General features: G+C 41.9%; 1 protein-coding gene across 14 annotated transcripts in view; it reads left to right on the forward strand.

Annotated features, from left to right (window-relative positions):
- The first annotated feature begins 1,104 nt into the window (after nucleotides 1-1,104).
- The window catches only part of LOC309372072 (doublesex- and mab-3-related transcription factor 2-like), a 75,565-nt gene continuing 59,521 nt past the window's right edge, over nucleotides 1,105-17,148 (forward strand). For 10 of the 14 annotated variants that reach the window (XM_081915300.1, XM_081915295.1, XM_081915304.1 and 7 more), the window contains exons 1-4: nucleotides 1,105-1,599; nucleotides 3,153-3,261; nucleotides 3,968-4,222; nucleotides 4,858-4,911. In XM_081915300.1, coding sequence (XP_081771426.1) covers nucleotides 1,285-1,599; nucleotides 3,153-3,261; nucleotides 3,968-4,222; nucleotides 4,858-4,883 — 705 coding nt within the window. In that variant the 5' untranslated portion in view covers nucleotides 1,105-1,284 and the 3' untranslated portion in view covers nucleotides 4,884-4,911. The other 4 variants (XM_081915302.1, XR_014169398.1, XR_014169399.1 and 1 more) reach the window with 4 other exon arrangements.

Below are 17,148 nucleotides of genomic sequence, written 5' to 3' on the forward strand. Positions count from 1 at the left end.
TCCTGAAATTTATTGTTCATTTCATCAGTTAGCTAGGAGATAGTAATTGTAGATTAAAATGTTAGTTTATCGTACCAATTAATAGGACTATCACCCTTTTAAATAAATCTTAGTCAATTAATCATGTTAGTTTTAATCATTTAAATGATTAAATATGTATACATCTGCATTTGAATGAGAGAGTATTGATGAAAAAAGTATACATAGTTTGAGTGTTCTAGACTCAAAACTGCGCCTAGATGCTCAGATATCAGTGGTGGCTAGGACTGCTTTTTACCAACTTTGAATTACACACCAAAAGTCGTTTCTTGTTAATTTGAGATTGGATTACAGTACTGCAGTATGTTCTACATGGAGCCGTCATTAAATAATGCCCAAAAGGTTCCATTAGTTCCACATGCAACTGCCAGCTGTATCACATTATGCCAATCCTTTACTAGTTGCACTGGTTAGTGATTTGCTTCCAGCCATGATTCAAGGTGCTAGTTTTGACGTTTAAAATGCTAAATGACTAAGTCTCAAGACTCTGAACCACTGAAGAAAGTTCAGTAAAAACTCTCATTTCAGTGGAGTTTTTTCAGGACCATTTCCTAACTGTTTACAAAAAAATATTTTTTAAAAATCTGCTGTTGCAGTCTCCCATTATTTTTTTTCCTTACTGGCTGGGGGAGAAGTTGCATCTGTTTTTGTGCTCTTCTGCTGTAAACTGCCATGAGTATCTTGCCAGAAAGGTAATGAAGAAACATAATAAACACATTGCCCTAGTCCTTGCTCACTGGTAGGCGTAATTTTGAATTAGCGTCCTCACTTACTGTGCCTCGCAAGGCTGACAGTCCACGTTCTTCTCATAATGAATCTGGAGTGTGCATCCGATTCTTGGCAATAATTGATGTAGTACAGGACTCGAAAATGGGTCGGTGTGTGTGTGTGTTGTGGGGTGGGAAGGACGGCAAAACAGAGCATTGTGTCCTGTAGCATTTTAGGGGTTAAGCCTGGAATAGATTTGATTGAGCGGCAAGTGGTGGGGAGAAGTGGAGAACTGACGTCAAAGATCAAGGCTGGGCCGGGCTGAGCCTTCATCAGAAAGGTGCTACTAATACGGCTGTAGAGGAGAGCCGACGGGAAGCAGCCGCAGACTCGGCCAGGGGCGCTACAAGTTGCAAACGCGACGCGGCTTTGCTGTCGTCTAGCAAAGTGAAGCCCAACCTGTGCAGGTGCCTTCAAGCCCACCCAAAAAGTAGCTACAGCTTCAGAAGGCCTGAGACAGCGAGCAAAAGGTCCGTCATGTTGCCCTTGCCCTCCAGGCGGCAGCGAAAAGCTAAGTCTGCCCGCCCCGTCAACTCTTCAGAGCGCCCCGGCCATGAGGTCGAGGGCGGCTGCGGCGCTTTCAGCACCGGCTCGCGGCGCCTGCTGAGCCAGCGCCTGCCCAAGTGCGCGCGCTGCAGGAACCACGGCGTGGTGTCCAGCCTCAAGGGCCACAAGCGGCTGTGCCGCTGGCGGGAGTGCGCGTGCGCCGCGTGCTTGCTGGTGCTCGAGAGGCAGCGCGTGACGGCCGCGCAGGTGGCGCTGAGGAGGCACCAAGACCAGGTGGCCGGCCAGGTGAGTGGGAGCGCGCGCCTTGCGCGGGAAAAAAAATCAGCAGGGGCGGGAAACACAACGCCGGCCGTAAAAGGGGGCCAGCAGGGCTCCTCCTCGGGCCCCTCTCTCCTTGCTGACGGCTCTGGAGTCCTTAAGAGGCCATAACACAATAATAATAATAATAATGGTGAGGATGATGGTGACAGTTAATAAGTATTTTATTGTTTATACCCCGCCCATCTGGCTGGGTTTCCCCAGCCACTGTGGGCAGCTTCCAGCAAAATATAAAAATAATAATGTGAGACATTAAAAACTTACCTGAACAACTTGCTTCAGCACTGAGTTGTATTAATTTCGGTGGTGGAGCAGCAGAACGGTTAGTAATGGCTAAAGAAATCCTCTCAGGCGGCGGCGGGTGGGGGAATGGCGGAAACGCCTCAGGGCATGGGATGTGGGGGCCCCTCAGAGGACCACATTTGCTAGTATGGGCAACTCTGGCAAGTTGAATAGTTTCTGTTTAAACTAAGAACGTACTAGTCCCTGTACAGTATAAGCAGGGCCCTAGAGGCAACCCCCCCCCCACCTTGCCTTTATTCGTTGCAATGCAGGAGCATCTTCAGCTGTGAAGTTTTTTTTCCTGTAGCAAAGCACAAAGACTCAGCTGCTGAATTTGCTCCTGTTAGTTCAGCTGGCTTTAGTTTTAGCTTCATTGGTGTGTGCTTTGGGCAGTGGGATGTACTTTTTGCTTAGCTTCTGGGCCCATGCAAGCTTTATAGGGCAGTAAGCTTTTCCAGAACAAAAAAATAAAGCATCTGCATCAGGAAGACCTTTCTGGCGGTAAGTGGTGTTAGACATTGGAATGGACTCCTTGGGAAGGTGGTGGACTCCTCTCCTTTGGAGGTTTTTAGGCAGAGGTTGGATGGTCAACTGTCATGGATGCTTTGGTTGCAATTCCTGCATTGCATGGGTTTGGACTAAATGACCCTTGAGGTCCCTTCCAACTCTACGGTTCTATGATTCTACGTGACACAAGAACAAACGGGGAGGATCTGGATCTGTGGAATAATGTAAGGAAAGTAACCTTAAAACTGCCCTCTCCTCAAGCACCTTTTCCTGAGAAAGTCACTGGAATCTGGTTCTGCATTTCAGATAAAAACAAGTCCCAGGCTTTAGTGAGCTTTGCCTCATGTAGATCGAAGCTGAGTAGCTTTAACTTTTAAATGGGATGGATTCAGTGTAAATAGTTTAAGCTTCTTAAATTAATTTGGGTGCTAGTGGAGCTGTCTGGGCCTGGCACCGTAATTGGTTTACTGCTATTGAAGACAAGTTCCCTTTCTTTGAGCTCATGTTATATGTTATATGTATTTAAAACAGCAATAATAATGTAAACTATATAATTGTATAATTGCATCCTGGGGAAAAGTTGTCTTTTGATCATAATGCAGCTTTTCTTATTTGCTTCCAAATAGCTTGAATGTTTTCAGTATTATTTTAGCAGGCAAGCATGGACATTGTTAGTAAGCAAAAATAGCTATGGTGTTGATGAATGTCCTCTTCTTTTTGTTGTTGCATAGGTTAAGAAAGGAATGAGGAGCAGTGAATGTTCAGTTTCTGGCCACAGATTAAACTTCTATTGCAAGACCAAGCAGACTGCCAGGTTGTTGGCTAGACACTCACCGGAAGGTATGTGCCTGCATGTAGGAAATACACTTGAAACAAACCTAGTAGGTTTTTCCCTTTTAATGTATTCCATTATAAAATGTGGTATTGATATAAGACAATAAGTTGTTATAGCTGTGAAATGAATGTTTATTTTATATTCCTGACACATTCCATAAATAAGCATCTACTTATGAAGACCTCTTTAGGCATGACTCTCCAAACCCTTAAAAAACATCAAAAGATTGTGTAACAATGGCATTTCTAGTCAAGGACTCTGGTTGACATTACATTTCATGAGTGAATACTGGATGCCTTCCAGAGAAGCTAAGTATACCTAAGTGCCACTGATTTGAGTATGAACTGAGTGTTCTTGATTTTATTGGTGTCAGTTGTATTTAAGCACAAAGGCTGCTTCAGATGTCTTAATTACATATGATATTACCTACACATGAAATACACTGGTGTAGTTAGCTGTTAGCTGTTGTATGTGACAAGCGTATGGGTGCACTTTCACTATGCTACACTTTCAACTATACAACGTGTACAAACAGTTAATGACTGGCACGTGCAACTATTACCTGCGATGTGACAACTTACAGACAGGTTTCTTAGTAATACCGTTTTTACCGCGTGAAATGCTTTCTGTAAAGGAAATGCGTAATGTTTGAAAGCACCTAATGCCAGGCTTTGCACAATAACTGTCCTTTTCCTTTGGATCTTGTTGTAGCAAATAGTCCACCCTCCCAGGAAACAGAACATTGCCTTTCTACCCTCAGTGAGAGAATGAGGAAAAGAAGGGCATTTGCAGACAAGGAGTTGGAATCAATAATGCTGGAAAGGGAACTTCGACAAAGAACCGTTGACGGATTTGCTGCCCATCAGAGAAGACAGCTGCTGAGCAGAGAGCATTTACCAGCCCTTGAGGAAAACGTATTCCAAAGTGGACATGATTACCTTAATTACTTGACATGCGTTAACTCTGGTATGTTGAATATTTGTTTTCCTTTGCTGCATTCAAACACCAAGGTTCTAGACTATGGACCTTGCATTTATAAAATCACAGACACTTCTCCTTTGAATGTAGCTTTTATCACAGCAAGCCAAACTGAAGGTGGCACTTCACAGAAACATACCTGTGAGGAGAACATGAATAAATACCTAAATGTGTACAGAGAAAATAATTGTGACTGGAAGGAGCAAGCTCTGTCCAGTGTCTTTTCCAGAGATCTTCTCTTACTTGAGAATAACTGGAGCCCCAAAATAATAAAACTCCAAGAAAATAAAGAATTAAGAGACGTGGCAGCCAGATACTGTATTTTGTGCAATCATCATGCAAAACAAGAAAATCACAATGTTAATGATACAGGTCTTGAAGTCAAGGAGGATGTGAGGCATTTGTCTCAAGAGTGTTGCTCAGAAATAAACAAGCAGATACTGTCTTTTTCAGTAGAATCTTTATTAAAAGTTTAAATCTATTGAGTAGCTTGGATGGCCAGTATTCTTATGAAATATTAATAAGGAAGTCTCTCTACTAAATAAATATTCATATTGTATGTATAATTATAACTCTTCTGCAAGTAGTTAACATCATTGACTCCCGTTCCATTTCTGATGTAGGGGGAAAACGTTCTACTTTGTTGTGATACATTGGAACTAGATCAGTGTGTTCTGGTAAGAGTGAGGATTTGCATCTTTATTTTCATCAATGTTTATGTTTGTAAATGTGTTCAACTGGGCTTTTTCATCCATCTTGTTTTGCTTATAAGTAAAACATTATTTGCCTGTATGAAGCTGCAAAATATTACCAGGCATATGGCTTCCAGTATATTATAAAATTCAGTGTAACTATTTGCAGAGGAAAAACCAGGTGAAAAAATATTACAACATAGCATGATATCATAAAATGGCATAACATAGCTTTTTGTTTTGATCAAATTACTGGAAGTAACTGATACAAATCACCAATTTTTGTGCCTAAAGTCCCTGAAAGTCCCTGCAACTGCAGCTTCTTTCAAACAGGATCTGAAAATCTAGTTGAATATTCTTTGCTGAAGCAGGGTAATTGGTAACCAGCATTGCCATTTGATTAGGCATATCATTCGGATTATGATATGCTCCAAGCAGAGAGGCTACCACTGCTATAAAAAAAAGCACATGTACCCAGACTGACAAAAAAATAATAATCTGGGACGAGGAGGGTTCACCACCACCACTGTCATGGAGAAAAGGGTCAGCAGAAACAGAAGGGAAAATTAAAGAACTGGGGTGTGTGCAGTGTGATATGTCCTGTACCTTTTAAGGGTGGCCATGCCCACTGTTGTTTCTGGTCAAGAAGGTTTCACAGATTTTGTTACATTTTGAAAACCTACAGAATCTGTTTATCAGAGGTGGTGGTAGAATAAGTGCACATTCTATGAGCAGCTGCCCTTCTTTCAAGTTTATTCAATTCTGAGGGTGCAATCCCATCCCAAGCACACTTACTAGGGAGTTGGATTCATGAGCAAAATGGAGAATACAGCCAAGCAGACATGCAAAGATAGGATTTGTGCTGTGAAAATCCTCTCATCCACCTCCACACAAAATAGTATGTGTATGGATTTGAACTTTACTGCTTTTCGCTGGAAATATATTGGACACTACTACTAAGGGCACAAGCCTAGACAGCGTGTCTGGAAGTCCTGGCCTGCCTTGTTGTTGTTGTTTAGTCGTTTAGTTGTGTCCGACTCTTCGTGACCCCATGGACCAGAGCACGCCAGGCACTTCTGTCTTCCACTGCCTCCCGCAGTCTGCTCAAACTCATGCTGGTAGCCTCAAGAACACTATCCAGCCATCTCGTCCTCTGTCGTCCCCTTCTCCTTGTGCCCTCCATCTTTCCCAACATCAGGGTCTTTTCCAGGGAGTCTTCTCTTCTCATGAGGTGGCCAAAGTATTGGAGCCTCAGCTTCAGGATCTGTCCTTCCAGTGAGCACTCAGGGCTGATTTCCTTAAGAATGGATAGGTTTGATCTTCTTGCAGTCCATGGGACTCTCAAGAGTCTCCTCCAGCACCATAATTCAAAAGCATCAATTCTTCGGCGATCAGCCTTCTTTATGGTCCAGCTTTCACTTCCATCCTTGTCCATGGAGTTTTCTTGGCAGGGATACTGGAGTGGCTTGCTGGTTCCTCCTCCAGGTGGATCACGTTTGGTCAAAACTCTCCACTATGACCTGTTCATCTTGGGTGCCCTCCTCGGCATAGTTCATAGCTTCTCTGAGTTATTCAAGCCCCTTCGCCACGGCAAGGCAGTGATCCATGAAGGGGCCTGGGCTGCCTAGGCGACAGGAATTCCGTACTACTTTGATGATAGATTCTTGGCACCCTTATTACAAATAATGAAATAGTGTGATACACTTCAATTCTACTATCTAAAACAATAGGCAAGAAAAGTTAAAGTTCTCAAGATATGCATTACAGTTCTCAAGATACGCATTAACTTTTTCTACAAAATACTAATATTGCTGGAGGCAATATTTCATTCTATACACAAAAGAAATTAAAGCACTAGTTGCCAGTTAATTTAAATACTAAAGAAACACATATTTCAAGCTTGGGGGGGGCAGTTTAACATCTCTAGGTCTTGCTTTTAGTCCCAAATAATATGCCCCAAATAATAATTTGCCTTAATGAAGCAAGTGTATGTTCTTTTCTTTTAGCAACAATTTCCTTTAAAGATAGTATATTGGTTCATTTATAGCATATAGATTTTCCCAGCTCTTGGTCTCCATTGAGCTCTTGCCTGAAGGAGAGCTTTGTAAATCATGGAAACACTCATTGCAACTGAAATGGTTAAAGTTATTTCCCTACATATTGAGTCATATCACAGAGTTAATTTGCCCAACAAGAATTCATGCAGCTAGCTTATATAAACACAGGTTTTGTTTTTAAAAGATTGGGTTGCTTCATTTGTGAAAAGGTCCAAATGCTCTCAGCTACCAAGACAAGTTATTCTCTGCACATTGCAGTCAGGCTCTTTTTACAGGAAATGACCAAAGTCTGCTCTTTCCACTTTCCTTTGCTTCCTGCAGGCTTCATGATATGCCTCTTATGGGCTGCCCTCTGCTAGTGAAGAAACAGTAGGGAATGACTGAGATGATTGGCTTATTTTTGTTGCCTCTTGCTCCTTCACAACCTGAAGCTAAGTAAAGCCTCAATAAGGAAGGGCTTTTAATTGATCCAAGCATTATTTTGATGGAGGGCTATCCCACAGTAGTCCATAAAGATTTTATTCTTTAAAAATTGCTCTCATTCAGTGATTTGGGTCTTCCAGTAACTTGGGTCAGCACACATTGGAAAATTTTCTGATACAAGTAAGGAACAAGAGAGTGTAGACACTTAGGTACAACTTGTGTCACTTGAGGTGTGAGTTGCTTCCATGGAATGGCATCCTTTTTATAAGCTTAAGGTGATGCACCACATGCAACTCTACTTGGAATATTAATAGTTTGACTTCACTTATCTATGCTCTGGCTAGTAACATTCAGGTTAGATTACCTGTGTGTTGCTGGTTCTCTGATTGGGAATTTGATACACAGTTTGTTCTGGATAGGTTCGTTCTCCTATTGAAAGAGTGAGCTCATGTTCTTGGGGCTCTCCTTGATCTAGTGCTGTCCTTGATGGTCCTGGTGGCAAGGAGTTCCAATTATTAGTTTGTCAGTGATGGCCTTTCCTGGTTAGGTAGCCTAGCCATAGCAACGCATGTTATGGTAACTTCCCAGTTGAATTATTGTAAAGTGCTTTTTGGGCTGCGTATGGTTTAAAAACTGTAGCTGATGTAATTCTGAGGATGTTGAGAAGTACTGGCAGTTGGAACCACATAACAACATTTGTCCTGCAGAACCTGTAGCACTCAATACAATGTGTTAATGTTGATGTATAAAAAATGATCAGACCTAAATACCTCTTTCTATACAAGTCTGCCTGTAGAGTGATGCGAGAAAAGGCCATCTCTGTGGTGGCCCCTTCTCTTTGGAATGCTTTCCCTGTTGAAGATTACCTGGTGCTGACATTGTTAGCTTTTTAGTCCTAGTTAAAGAGGCACCTCTTTGCTTAGGCTTATTGAAGAGATTAAAGCAATATAGTCAGTTTTTGAGCTGGGCTATTGTGAAATGTTTTGGAATTTTTATCTAACTTTTTGCCAATGCATTATGATAGTGGTTGGCTTGTTAGTGTTGGCCTGCTGTGGTTTATGTAGTTATATGTTGTAACCTGCTTTGGGATCATTTACAATGAAGAGCAGGCTTAGGAACTGAATAATAAATGAATGGATGTGTGGTATATGGGACTGCATTTGAAGACAGATTGGAAAACCTCCGTTGGTTTAGAATGTAGTTAAAACGACTGGGCATTACAGTTGCACTGGCTCAGTGTCTATTTATGCGTCAAATTCAAAGTGATGGCACATACCCCAGCCCTAAGATGTGAAGGGATTTAAAAGGAGCTGAAGATTTACCTATAAACAAATGAACTAGGCTTCATGTTTTCAGCTCTTCTGTAGGTGTCTTTTTAGAGATGCCCCATCCCTTTTCAGAGATGCCCCTCCCATGTAATTTTCATTATTGTGGTGCCTAATGAAGACCCCTTCCCCCAAAACTCTCTAGAATTTAAAATTTATTATCTCTGCTGCTGGTTTTTAATCCAGTTTTTGCTATTGCAAGTTTTAGCTTTTGTATTTGAATATATTATTGTGTGAGTCACATATTTTTGAAGGGCAGGGTAGTAGTCCAATAAATAATTAAAGCCACTCTAGCTTCTCATACTTTATCACACTGCCTGTGTCTTTATGCTTTGCTTCACAACCCCATGGGTTAGAAACTTGATCTTGCAATGTAAACAATAAAACCTGACTTTCTCTGAATTTTACATAAGCCACTAGATTTTGTGTTGTGCTGTATAAATACAGCTTGACCACCTGATATAAAATGTGCATTTGAGAAATATCCTATTGGTGTGTTGTAACTTACCCAGCAGCAGTTAATTACTCAGAGGCAAACGCTTTAGCTAGTGTGTACTCTCCCAAGTCTTGCTGTTTTGATTTGAACAATGAAATGGCCAAAGGGCCAACAGTGTTTCTTTTGTTAGGATAATATCAGCTTCACATGTCAATATTTCTCTTCCCCCATGCTTTCCATCTTGAGTTTATTTTTTTAAACACTTTGGCTTCTTTTAAGGAGGTTTGGGTTCCAGAGCAAACCAGCAAGCATCCATTCAACCAGCTTCAAGTTGCATGCTGGGTTGATTGCATTTGTTATGTCTAGTAGCAGATAGAATTTTCTCAAAATATTTAGCCTGTAAGGGATCTCTGCTGGTCGTCTGTTTTTATTGCAAGCATGCAATTAATCACCCTAATTGTTCAATTACTCAGAAGCCCAAGATATTAAAACAAAACAAAACAAAAAATAGATGGCAGTCCAAATATCTTGAAAGTTTAAAGGTTCATATTGGTAAGGTAAAACCAAACATTTTCCCCCATGAAGACAAGACTGAGAAACTGCACGAATTTTGCAGTAGTATTTGTTACAGTGCCTTGAACTTTTACTGTCACATTACAGTTTGAGATACAATGCCCTATTGTTTTTATAATAATGATAGGGCATTGTATCTCAAACTGTAGTGTAGGAGTAGGAGTAATAGTAATAGTAATAGTTAAACTCTGATATGGGGAATTTCTGGATATTGTTAGATTTCACCTTGGCCGCAGTCAGCATGGATTGGCTAATTGTCAGAGGTGATTTGAGTTGTAGTCCAACAACATCTGAAAGGCCATAGATTCCCCATTCCAGGTCTACATAGTGACTCATTTTTACCACTATTCTCTGTTACCCAACTCCATCTTTGCAGAGCTGTATGCCCCTGTTTTTGATGCTATGTCAGAATAGATGTGAAAGCAAACACACATTTCTGCACCTGGCAAAAGAGACATGGACATGCCAACATGGTCGGGGAGGGGGGAACCTTGGTGGCCCATCTGGTCAGATTGTTAATCTGTCTCCACCAGAGGCATACCTAGACTCCCTTGCGCCCTTGGCAAGGAGCTGTATTGACACACACACCCCATCCTTTGCACCCTTGGGATGGAGAGTGGGCAGATAGGCTCCTAGCCACTCTGAGCCAGAGTGGGGGGCATGATTTTTGTGGGCCCCCCCAGCCTGTGCCCTTGGTCCCCAACCTAACCACTCCTTTGGTACAGCCTTGATCCCACTCCCACAAGTTAGCTTTTACAGTAACTTTTGAACTACTGAAGGAAAAAGTGAGCTGTAATTCAGTAGGCCAAAGCTTCCAGCAACACATCAGAATCAAAATAGCCTTGAAAAATCAACAAGTGTTTCCTTAATCTTTGCCCCTCTGATGGATTTCCACCATCCTCAGCAATTAATTAACTAACGGTGCAATCCAATACATGATTGCTCAGTAAGCCCCATTGATTCATTGGAAATTACTCCCAGGTAAGTATGCATAGGACTGCAGCCTAAATATTTAATGAACCTATTTAAAGCTTGAAACCCTAGTTACAACTTCCCAACCACTTTTCCAGAAGTCATGCCAGAGCACTTTTGAGTATGTACTTTTATATTGCAGTACTCTGACTGCACACTTCAAGTTGTTAACTGGGGAATGACAGAACAAACTTCCTTAATCTCCCATTACTTTCCCTTAAAATAATAATACAAAGAATGTTTTAATGTACAGGGCTGCTAAAAAGTGATAAAATTTCAGTGAAGGTACCAGTGATTTAGGTGATCCATGTAGACTCAACATCTAATAGCACAGGGGTCAGCAAACCTTTTCAGCAGGGGGCCGGTCCACTGTCCCTCATACCTTGGTTGGGGGGCCGGACTATTTTTTTTGGGGGGGGGAGAATGAACAAATTCCTATTCCCCACAAATAACCCAGAGATGCATTTTAAATAAAAGGACACATTTTACTCATGTAAAAACATGCTGATTCCCAGTGGCGTAGTGTGGGGGGTGCAGGGGGGGCCGGCCGCACCAGGCGCAACATCTGGGGGGGGGCGCACTCGCAGCTCTCTGCCCCTACTAAAATCCACGGGTTAGGGGGCGCAAATTACTTGCCTTGCCCCAGGTGCTGACAACCCACGCTACGCCACTGCTGATTCCTAGACCGTCTGCGGGCCAGATTTAGAAGGCAATTGGGCCAGATCCAGCCCCCGGGCCTTAGCTTGCCTACCCATGTACTAGCATTTGCTTTTTTTCTTACTATCTGGATATTGAAGAAATAACAGAGTCCCATTAGCTTTATTGGACTGCATGTAGCTAGCCAGAAAACAGAGGGGAAATAAATATATTTAAAAGCAATATAGAATGAGATTCACTATACTGGTGCACAAGGATACAGTTTTTAAGTTGGTTCACAAAAATCCAATTGGCTTTGTAGTGTCATCTCTAAACAGAAGCAGTTTAAATGATTTTAATAGGTATAATTCATTATACGTATATATTTCCAAGTAACCGTAGGACCAGATGAAATGTCTGGATAATCTCAAGCCTTGAGAGTGAAAGAGGTCAGGGCTGTTCACTTGGGGCTGCCTGCCTGGACAATTAACAACAAATGTAGATAATTAGAGGTTTGTTCCAGCCAACTTAAGCATGTTTTGAAGCCCACTGATTTTAAATGGAAATGGATTAAGCACAGCAGGGTAGTGCAGTTGTTAATATGATATGCTGTGAACCAGTTTGAATCTTAGCGGGCAGGGCAATCCTAAACATGGGAATCGGGCTTAATATATGCTGGCTGAATTTAAGCCGCCATAAAGTATTCCAGATCCTGAGTCCATTCAGAAGCTTCAGGAAGGCAGAAATGATGGCTGAACTGGCACCAACCCAGCAGAATAGAAAAATCTGCTGAAATACAGAACGCCACTGTCACCATGGAAACTGCTGCCACCTGTTGACACACAGGGTGTATCTGAAGAAGTGTGCATGCACACGAAAGCTCATACCAACAACTAACTTAGTTGGTCTTTAAGGTGCTACTGGAAGGAATTTTTTTTGTTTTGACTATGGCAGACCAACACGGCTACCTATCTGTAGGGTGGATAGGATCCAAGCCCTCCTAACTGTGCAGACTGTGAGGCCGTTTAGAGAGAATCCATGGGAAGCAGTGCAGAAACACAGAGCACATTCTGCATGCAGCCTCTAATGAGTACATGGCACACACCCTGACTGCACCCACCACACACTCCTCCAGTTGCACAACCACACTAACAGCACAACCAGGTTAGCAGATGTGAAGGTCACTAGTACACTCCATGGCCCCAAAAGCATCCCAAACAGACACAGGCTGTGCCGCCCCCTCTCCAGATCATACAGCATCTATGTGGAAATGCAAAAATACAAGTTTATTGAAAGTACCTCACAAAGTACTGTTGCATGCCACCCTAATCTCTGAGCGATGTGAGATTTCAGGGGTCCCAGGCATACTTACCATGGCTCTGACCCTCTCTCTAGCTTGCTGCCTTTTACAGACTCCAACCTTCAGCTCACATCACGGCCAACTGCATTCCGGAACCCTACTCTGCTTTGTCTCCAAACTTACTTAGAGCTGCGAGGAGGGACCCTTCCCGTTTTCTGCCTGGCACAGAGTCCCTTCTCTCTGGCTTTCCTAATGGCCCATTACTTTCCCTTTGTCTTTTGTTAATGGCTGATCTCCCAGGCGATTTCCTGTACAAGGGAAGCTGGCTTGGCACTGTATTTTAATGCTTTTCTAAATCCAGTGTCTGGAAGTCAATTTTAACACTCGAAACATTGATTAAATGCTAACACCTATCAGACCCTGGGATTTAGGGGAATCTGGCACCCATAAACCCTGGCTCCCAAGACTCTGTAACAATACATGCTGCTGAAAGCACAACAGAGGCCACAAGCATCCAGAAGACCTATGTAAAACCTGCCCTAAGCACCCCAGAACAAGTCCTCAAGGGTAAGGGGCAGGCACCTCCTCTACCACCACCTCCTCTTCTGTCCTGGCAGTGGCAGCAGCACAAGGGCAGGCACCTGCTGTTCCCTCCCAATGGGAAATACGTTCTGTTCTTGAGTCTTATTTTATTGTAGAGCAGGGTATAAATTCCATATCTGAAAAAGAAATCTCTTAGGTGACCTGAATAAGGGTCTTGAAAGTAAAGCAAACAAACAAACACTGCAACAGTATGGAGATAATTTTAAAAAATGGCCATGGGTATAAAAATGTGTATAGTTGGGACTTGCACTGCAGAAGTTCCTGGTCCAGCTTTTAGGGTGATATTAAATGTTAATCCTACTTAGGGTAGATTAACTGAAGTGAATGGATGTGGCTCATTTAGGTTCGTTAATTTCAATGGGCCTACTCCGAGGTAGAAGCTAGTTCAGTACAACCCTTAGGCTTGATTCCAAATCAAGATCTTCCCTATCTACTTTTTTTTGTACAACTCTGAATATCTTTCCCCCCATCTCAGTGCTACTGTCACCCCTGTTTATAAAAGTTTAATCAAAGAACAATGTACGTTAAAAATAAATTATGTAATATTTGCCTAGTTTTATAGGTACTGTTGACTGTCCTATCACAAACATGCTGTCAGAAAGTGTCTGTAACTTCTGTTTTTTATCGGTATAGTAGCTCTGTTAACTTATTCTTGCTGGACAAAACATTGCATCTCCACTCTCAAATTCACATTTAAGAAATACTTGAACTGGAGCTCCCTCTCGTGACAAAAGTAAGACTTACAGTTCTTCCAGTATTTGATACCGTGATGAAAGGCAGCTTGCTGTGCTACCATTTATGTTCTAAGGAGGAGTATTCTTTTCAGTTTCTCATTCATCATGTACAATTGCAAACTGGCTTGACTTTATTCATCAGTCGAGTTTAAAAGCAAATCCTAAATTGGGTCCTGTAGATTTGCCTGTACTGGGAGGACTGAGTCTTTTTTCCATCTCCTCCAATACTGCTAATCTTTGTACTGCTGGTCTGTTTGTCTCCTGTTATTTCGCGAACACTCTTTTATATTGTGTGATTCTATAATGTTATAAACTATAGCGTTCCATGAGCACTTGTGTGAGAGAAGCTGTTCTGGAGAATGACAAGGGATAGATTAGCTACCACTTTATTAAATTGAGAAGAGTTGCATAGTTTCAATAAAGTTCCTGGCTACAAACACTTTTTAAATTTTTCATAACATTTACGGTAGCAAATTTTAAAGCCATCTTAGATGTCACAAAGGCTACAATGCTGGATATAAATTGGAATGAATAAATACATCATTTCCTTTTCCTTCCTTTCTGTCTTCCTTTTCTTCTTGTAAAAATACAATCTACACAATGTGCAGTCTACAAAATTAAGTAACTTACCCTTTGAAAATAAAGGTTAAATGTGGTAGCCTCCAAACATTTTTGCAGATGTCTTACAATAAGTGTTTTTAGTACAGTGAGATAAATCAGTTTTTACAATTGGCATGGGAATTGACTTTGACGTGTATATTGTCAGTTGGGAAAAGGCAAAGATGCTGCTGCTTCTCCAGCTTTTAATCATTAGCATGTCTGACCTTGATTTGTGCAATTGCAGTGGTACTTTCAGAGCTCTATAATTTATTGCAGTTGTTCTGTTTGCATATTTTGCTTAGCCACCTAATTTGGAACTGAAACATCAGCTTGGACATGTGGCTTTGAGTACATATGAAAGGGTCAATGCAGTTTGTGTGGAATGTTTTAGTTTTTAAACTGTCAAATGTCAGGCTGTAATTTTATTGCTGCCAGTAGTATTAGGTATCAGGTGTGACTGTAACTCTGTTTTTGGTGCCAAACAAGGTTTCTTCTGCTAACTGTAAGCAGTCAGTTCTGCCTTGGAGAGAATTTTAAACAAGTTGCATGACTGACTTCTAACCGAGAGTGACAAGGAAGGAGAAACAGTGAACTGAAGGATCCTAGTTTGAGGATTTGAATTCTGTTCATAAATAAGGGTTCAAGGGTCGTCATCTTCTTTGGTGATCACTCGTAGCAGAGTAAGATTGTCTTCCATAAACACGGTTTTAACAATGAGTCCGTAAGTGACTGTGGAGGCCAATTCTGGATCCACATGTCCTTCCACAGTGGAGACATTGGTTTCCGGGCAGGAGTTGATCACGGTGTGGATTTGCTAAGCTGTGCCTTCCTCTTAGCACGTTTCTCCCTTGCATCCTGAGTTTGAGTGTCTTCAAAACCCATGACACCTTTGGTAAAGGCTGTTCTCCAATTGGAGCACTCGCAGGCCAGTGTTTCCCAATTGTTGGTGTTTATACTACATTTTTTTAGATTTGCCTTGAGACAGGCTTTATTTTTTGACCACCAGCATCACACTTTCCATTTTTAATTTCGGAATAGAGTAGTTGCTTTGGAAGATGATAATCAGGCATCCGCACAACATGACCAGTCCAACGAAAGTTGATCTTGAAGAATCATTGCTTCAACGCTGGTGATCTTTGCTTCTTCCAGTACACTGGTATTAGTTTGCCTGTCTTCCCAAGTGATGTGTACATTTTTTCAGAGATACCATTGATGGAATCTTTCGAGGAGTTGGAGATGGCGTTTATACGTGGCCCATGTTTCACAAGCATACAGTAAGGTTGGTAGTATAATAGCTTTGTAAACAGCCATTTTGGTTTCCCCGTGAATGTCCTGGTCCTCAAACACTCTGCACTTCTATCGGGAGAAAGCCACACTCGCAGAGCTCAGGCGATGCTGGATTTCGGCATCTAGCTGCTGCAGCACAGGCCAACCGTAACTCTTTGGCTTAGCCTGACTAAAAGAAACATAGGCTGACTTAGAAGTTATGTTGGAAGGTTCAGATGTGATAGTGTCGGTTCAACAAATAATGGTTTATCTGTCAGTGAACAGTTTATCTAACAGTGCATGAGCCGTTTGCCTGCATGTCCCTCCCCTTCCTCTCCTCCTGATTCTTATTCAGACATCACAGGAAACTAGTTTGCATGTGTCTTGGAGGAAGTTGCACAATGTCTTCCCCATCTGTGGGACACTGTTGTAGACACACTCTGTAGTGCACTCTGATTCCTAGCTGGAAGAGGTGGTGGCAGTGGAAACTGGGCAGGAGAGTAATCAGAAAGTTGCAAGAATGACATATCAAGCATTTGAATTACATTGGAAGAAGGATGGTGAAGTGTTATACTCATATTAGAAGATTTCGTATCAGAATCTTTTGCTTGGATCTGCTAGTTTTCTTGGTTGGACCAAATGGGCATTTGTGGTTCCCTCTTGCTGTGATTGGATCTTGAAATTGGATTCTGCAGAAAAAAGTATTGCTGAGATGGTCAAACCAGTTTCTTTGTTATATAAATGTTATATAAATGACCCTAACTTTTTAGGTATCCTTCAGCCAAAGTGTTGCAACAGAAACTTACTTGCTGCAGATCATTTCTGGAAGGTGTGCATGAGATTTCTATCATGTGTGTGTGCAAATAAACCTTATAATGCAGAAAAGCCACCAGTTTCCAGTGACCTTCATTGCACAGAAACCAAACTCATGATGTAAGCCTCTAGACCTCTTTCTGGAAAATGAAGACCAACCATCAGAAGGGTGGGTGAGTGTGTTGGTTATAGAAATCATTGTAGGATACATAAACTCCTGTCCATGCTGCCTTCCACAATCAGGGTGCTGATCTAAACAGCCCAGGATTTCATCTGTTCTATTCCCTGGGTCATAAAACTGCAGCCTTCCTTCATCTGCTCAGAATTAAAAAGGGATTCCAGGGCAGATGATATCTTTCTTTTTAGAAATGAACAAATCTAAATTCAAGCACCATCCCACATTTGTCAAGTGTCTAACTGTATGTCTCCCAAGACTGAGCCAGCGAGTAGAAAAACTTTCAGTCCACCCACCTTCTTCTCACAG

The sequence above is a fragment of the Podarcis melisellensis genome (assembly GCF_964234715.1).
Source record: "Podarcis melisellensis genome assembly, chromosome: 6".
NCBI lineage: Eukaryota > Metazoa > Chordata > Lepidosauria > Squamata > Lacertidae > Podarcis > Podarcis melisellensis.